General features: G+C 33.2%; 1 protein-coding gene across 2 annotated transcripts in view; it reads left to right on the top strand.

The window, feature by feature from the left end:
* The first annotated feature begins 229 nt into the window (after positions 1-229).
* The window catches only part of LOC136038785 (TBC1 domain family member 19-like), a 57,386-nt gene continuing 50,918 nt past the window's right edge, over positions 230-6,697 (top strand). For both annotated transcript variants that reach the window (XM_065722163.1, XM_065722162.1), the window contains exons 1-2: positions 230-705; positions 6,051-6,254. In XM_065722163.1, the coding sequence (XP_065578235.1) occupies positions 631-705; positions 6,051-6,254 (279 nt within the window). In that variant the 5' untranslated portion in view covers positions 230-630. The remainder of the gene's footprint in view (positions 706-6,050; positions 6,255-6,697) is intronic.

Genomic DNA, 6,697 nt, shown 5'->3' with positions numbered 1-6,697 from the left:
AAAGATAAAATCTAAACTAACAGAAAATTAGAATTACAACAATTTTATATATCAATTATGGTCAATGCCCCAGAAAAATTGTGTACCTTATTTGTTATTTACATTATATTCTCCCCTTGCATGGCTGATTAACGCTACGTTGACAAAGGCGATGCTGAGACAATCTAACTCCCTATAGGCCATTAGCTCATGCATCTAGAGCGAACTACTATTTCCTTCAAGTCCGTTATTAGATAAGTTTTACGATGAGATGTTTCGCGTTAAACTGGATGTGTTGGGAATAATTTGATTGGACTATATTTCGATATTTCACTTTCTATATTTTTGTTATAATGATTTCGATATCTCCGATCATTTTTTTTCTCAAGTTAATTAACTCTTCGCTTTGCCAAAGTTAAATAACAGAAATTGTAAATTATGAGTATTTTTCACAATTTTTTCTAAACATTGAATAATATAAAAACAAGCTTTGATGAATGAGCTAGCTATTAATCATATTAGCAGGATCTTTATATCAGCATTTTTAACCGAAGCTTCCAAATTTACGCCTAGCAACAGGGTAATCGTTTACTTGTTTCTAGGGGATTTGTGGAAGCATAATTATTGGCAATACTTTGAATAGAACTAACAATGGAGCTTGACGTAATACTTCTGCCAAAGGTTGTAAATGACAAGGAATATGAAAAGTTCTTCACTCATGTTATGGTGCGTATTTTATATGTTTTTAATAGCTATTATTGTCAGTGGTTTATGGATTTAAAAAAAATAATTTTAAGGTTCAAGTTCCTGTTACTTTAAATAATCTAGATCAAATCAATTCCTTTTGATTGATTTAAAAAGCGATTCCAAAAAGTACTTTTAAAGAAAGGTAAACAATAATACAAAAATCCAAAATCAGAGAAAAATCATGGATAAAGTAAAACCTAATGGGGTCGATTTTCCTTATATATTTGTCTTATGCAGTTTAGTTGTATGAAAATTATTCCTTTTTTTGCGCTTTCTAATTGACGAAAAAAAACGAACTAGCGAAGCCCGAAAATCCAAAAACAAACACCAAAAACTAGAAAAAACTAAGATACAGAAAAAAATAACGAAAAAATTATGTATTAAGTGAAACCTAAGTCGAATAAGAATCTCTATGAATGAATAAATGAAATCAGTAAAAAAAAGTTGAACTTAATCAACAATAAATTAGTATGAATAATTTCAATAACTCGATGAATTGGGCAATAACGAAAAGGATTTAGGCAACTTTCCGTAAATTTTCAATGATAGAACGAAACCAATCACCAAACAATAATGTAACCTGGCTAGCGACAGATTTTATGATTTTTCAAAAATCTTCTATAGAATAGCTATCCTGTAATTTTGGTTTTTACAGAATTTGGTCCATCTTGGTATTTGGTCCGACAGTCATTCTTAAAAATCACAGAAAACAGCAATTTATTGCAGAACATATTTTTTCGCCTAAAGAAGTCACATGAATTTAAAGTGTTAAATTTGAATAAGCAAATTTTCTATTGTCTAAAAATTGTTTATTGTTTATTTTTTCATTGTTTTTTTTTTAATAATGCTAGAAAATCCTGCGCTCCCTTCATGGAAATTTTCTTCCCCTATGACAAATTCCTGGATGGAAAGTTCCCCTAACATATCCCCCTCTTCTCAACCCCTCCCACCAGCCAAAACATCCCCCTGAAAACGTCTGTACACTTCCCAATAACCATTACTATATGTAAGCCCTGGTCAATGTTTGTAACTTGTAGTCCCTCTCACGGGGACTGTTGGGGAGTAAGTCGTCCCCAAAGACATAATTATAAGTTTTTTTTAACTACGCTGAATAAAATGGCTATATCAGAATTTTGATCCGTTGACTTTGGGAAAATTATTAGCGTGGGAGGGGGCCTAGGTGCCCTTCAATTTTTTGGTCACCTAAAACGGGCACTAGAACTTTTTATTTCCGTTAGAATGAGCCCTCTCGCAACATTCTAGGACCACTGGGTCCATACGATCACCCCTGGAAAAAAAAACAAAAACAAACAAACAAATAAACACGCATCCTTGATCGGCCTTCTGGCAAAATTAAATAAAAAAACAAACAAGTTTTTTGAAATGAAAGTAAGGAGTGACATTAAACTTAAAACGAACAGAAATTACTCCGTATATGAAAGGGGCTTTTCCTCCTCGACACCCCGCTCTTTACGCTAAAGTTTTTTATTGTTTTAACAAGTAGAGTTGCGAGAAAGAATCAAACTTTAGCGCAAGGAGCAGGGTATCGAGGAGGAAAAGCCCCTTTCACATACGGAGTGATTTCTGTTCGTTTTAAGTTTTAATGTCGCTCCTTACTTTCATTTCAAAAAACTTGTTTTTTTTATTTAATTCCTGAAAGTTTTTGGACTAATGCATGTCTGATTTTGGCTCTCCGTACATAAATTATTAAAATGAAATTTGCATATTAATTCTTTTTTTGGCCAAATGGCTTTCTCTCAGTTTTGATCAGACGGTTTTGAGAAATAAGGGGTGGAGAGAGAGGCCTAGTTGCCCCCCAATTTTTCGGTTACTTAAAAAGGCAACTAGATCTTTTAATTTTTAACGAACGTTTTTATTAGTAAAAAAATACGTAACTTAAGAATTAACTTACGTAACAAACTTTTATATTCTTATATTTTTGATTATATATATGAGGGGGTTGGTCCCCTCGTTAATACCTCGCTCTTCACACTAAATCTTGTTTTGTCCCAATTCTTTAAGAATGATCCTTGAATCAGAAAGGCCGTAGAATAAATAGTTGAAATACCTAAAAAAAATTAGCATAAAGAGCGAAGTATTTATCTCCTCCTAAATACTTCGCTCTTTATGCTAAAGTATTTTTAGAAACCCTCATATGCGTAATAATCTCTGTTGGTTTTAAGTTTTAATGCTTCTGCTTACTTTCAATTGAAGAAACTTTTTCATGTTTATATTTTCATTGTTTTTTTTTAATAGTAATGATGGAAAATCCTGCGCCCTTTTATTGAATTTTTCTCCATGAAATATTCCTCCAAGGAAAGATCCTCCCATATAGCTCCCTCCCCTGAACCCCACACCCAAACCAAAAAATCCCCCTGATAACGTCGATACACTTCCCAGTAACCATTGCTGTATGTAAACATTGGTCAAAGTTTGTAACTTGCAGCCCCTCCCCCAGGGACTGTGGGGGGTAAGTCATCCCCAAAGACATAGTTATTATGGTTTTCAATTATGCGGAACAAAATGGCTATGATCCGTTGACTTTGGCAAGAAAATGAGCGTGGGAGGGGGCCTAGGTGCCCTCCAATTTTTTGGTCACTTAAAAAGGGTACTATAACTTTTCATTTCCGTTAGAATGAGCCCTCTCGCAACACAATAGGATCATTTGGTCGATACGATGACCCCTGGGGAAAAAAAAAAACAACAAAAAAAAAACAAATAAATAAACACTCACCCGTGATTTGTCTTCTGGCAAAAAATACGGAATTCCACATTTTTGTAGATTGGACCTTGAAATTTTTTCTATAGGGTTCACTGATACGCTGAATGCGATGGTGTGATTTTCGTTAAGATCCTGTAACTTTTAGGGGATGTTACCTATATTTTCCAAAATAAGGCAAATTTTCTCTGGCTCGTAACTTTTGATGACAAAGACTAAATTTGATGAAAATTATATATTTAAAATCAGCATAAAAATTCGATTCTTTTGATATACCTTTTAGCATCGAAATTCCATTTTTTAGAGTTTCGTTTACTATTGAGCTGGGTCGCTCCTTACTACAGTTCGTTACCACGAACTGTTTGAAATACAAAATTCCACATTTTTGTAAATAGGAGATTGAAACTTCTCTACAAAAGAGTTCTCTGATACGCTGAATCTGATGGTGTGATTTTCGTTAAGATTCTGTGACTTTTAGGGGGTGTTTCCCCCTATTTTCTAAAATGAGGCAAATTTTCTTAGGCTCGTAACCTTTGATGGGTGAGACTAAACTTGATGAAACTTATATATTTAAAATCAGCGTTAAAATGCAATTCTTTTAATGTAGCTATTGGTATCAAAATTCCATTTTTTAGAGTTTCGGTTACTATTGAGCCGGGTCGCTAATTGCTACAGTTCGTTACCATTTGATTTCTGGATCTTCATAAGGCTTTTAATAGTGTCGACAGAGAGCTATTGAATGATGCCATGCTTATTGGCCTTCCCCATTCATTTGTTAGATTGATAGTGAGCATGTATACTTGTGTGAGTGGAATCATACAAGTTGGTAATAGGTTTTCGAAGGTTTTTGATATTAAGCGGGGAGTAAAACAGGGCAGCACCCTTTCATCTAAGTTGTTTAATATTTTTATTAATGATGTTGTTAACTTTCTAGAGAATAGGTGGGCTCCGAAAGTTAGCCTAGAGACTCAAAAACTATCTCTGATATTGCTTTGGTGGCTAATGAACCGCAAGATCTACAGATACTTTTGAATCTCATAGAAGAATATTTGCAGATAAAAAATTAAGGCTGAATACTGAAAACAGTGAAGTTGCTATTTAAAAAAAGGAGTATTTTTATATTTTAATGCTTAGATTCTGGTTGAAGTTAACTAAGAGTAATGAAGATAGACTAGTAAGAGCGGCATATGAACACATGTTGAAATGTGGTTTAAAAACCTCGCGGCCATCCCAAATTAAACCATTACTAGAAAAAGTAGGAATGCCTTATTTATGGAATAATGGCTTTTGTTCTAGTGATGTACCAACACATTTAGAAAGCCAGGTACGCTTTATATTAGAGAGTCAGGAAATTCAGCATTGGCAAGGGCTAGTTTTAGATTCTACAACCCTACAACATTATAATCAGGCAAAACCTAGTTTTGGAGAGGAAGTTTATTCAGAATTTAATTTACCGGCTATGATTCTACGTCGTTGGATTCAGCTTAGGGCGAATTGTCATCCAATCCAGAACAGGCAAAAAACTTTCGACAAAAATAAAATGATAGTTGGTCCTGATAGGCGGTATGTTTGTCCCCTTTGTAAAGGTGATGATGAAGACTTAGATCATTTTCTCTGGAAATGCCCGGGGCTCTTGGACGAGAAATTTATTTGCATGGGATAAATTTGATGCTTCCGGGTATTCTGCAAAATAGTAACCCAACCACAATATTTCGAGTGGGAGTGTATATAGATAAATCCTTAATAAGAAAAAAGGTTTTATATGACTAATTTCTTTTGTTGTTAGATTAGGTACTTTTCGCGTTGAATTCTGTTTTTTGTGCGTGTTTGTAATTCGTACTTTTGTTAATTTCCTTGCTTGTTTGTTATTTATTTATATTTTTGTGTGCATATGGCCCATGTGTTTTTGAAATATACTTATCTATCTATCAGTCTATTCTGACACAACTTTTTCTGCGTATAATTTTTCAAATCAAGTAAAATTGTGTAAATTTTCTGTCTCATAAATGGCAAAGAACTTAAGAGATAACAAATAACATATAATAAATTACATAACAAATAACAGATAATAAATCTAACATATTAAAAAAAGACATATTCCTTGTTACTGTTCTTTAGTTGCTGTAATACCTAAAATTCATGTCTGTCATGCTTCTGAGATTACTGCCATGAACCATTTGCTAAGCCGTTCTCATAGGGACAATCGGCAAGTTAATGTTTATAACGGGGATAAAACTGTGATTGAATATTGGTTCTTTTACTAAATATTCCATTGATAAAAGTTTAGTAAATGGGATTTAGCTATCATTTTATAAATAAGGAAATGTTGGATACCTCTTTTAGGATTGGCGCAGTATTCGTTCGATATATTCAGTGTGGTAACGAAAGCGGTACATTTTTATGAATCCTCCAGGGACCCTTGAAACTTCAGAAATCTAAATATATATATATATATATATATATATATATATATATATATATATATATATATATATATAATATATATATATATATATATATGTTTTTTTTTGTTAATGATTCCCAAGAAAAAATCTTTGATCTATACTATTTCTTCAACGTTGTGATCACTTTGCTTAATTTCTAGAAACTTGCTACTTCTCTGAATGTGCCAAACGAGGATTTTCCCAAAATTCTGTTTTCCAAAATAACAGAAAGCTCACTGGACTATGAACTCAAAAATATTATTCTAAGGCATTTGTCAGAGTGTACTACCACCAGTGGAGTCAGATCACCTATTTCAGGAGGAATCAAAAGGTCCAAAGCTCAAATGGCCTTGTTCAAAGTGCAGGTATTTTTGTAGACACCTTTTGTTTCATTATCATTGTTTATGTCCTTTAGTGACAAAGGTGGATATTAAATGCTGCATGACAAAAAAAGTTACGTAAACAATTACGAGGAGATAAAAATAAAACTAAAATATATAATTTTAAAAAGGTCAATTTAGAAATCTGCTTTGCTTGGGCAAGATCGTAAGGAGCTTTGTCCTTCGGCCTTCACGTAGCTTGGGCCTTCGGTCCTTGTGTATTGAGCCACATCATCGCAAATGGATGAAGCTGTTTTGATGGAACTTCTTCTCTTTTTCATTTATTTAAAAAAAAATGATTGGCCCGGGTTTCTTAAGGTTATAACTACAGTATCTGTACAAAATTCACAATCTTTCATTCGTTAGTTTTAGACAATATCAAACATAAGTTAGGTGAAAAAAACATAAGAAAAAACAAAAGCAAAGAC

Source organism: Artemia franciscana, chromosome 18 (genome assembly GCF_032884065.1).
Source record: "Artemia franciscana chromosome 18, ASM3288406v1, whole genome shotgun sequence".
NCBI classification, from domain to species: domain Eukaryota; kingdom Metazoa; phylum Arthropoda; class Branchiopoda; order Anostraca; family Artemiidae; genus Artemia; species Artemia franciscana.
The sequence above is the reverse complement of the archived record's forward strand: the minus strand, read 5'-3'. Positions and strand labels throughout refer to the sequence as shown.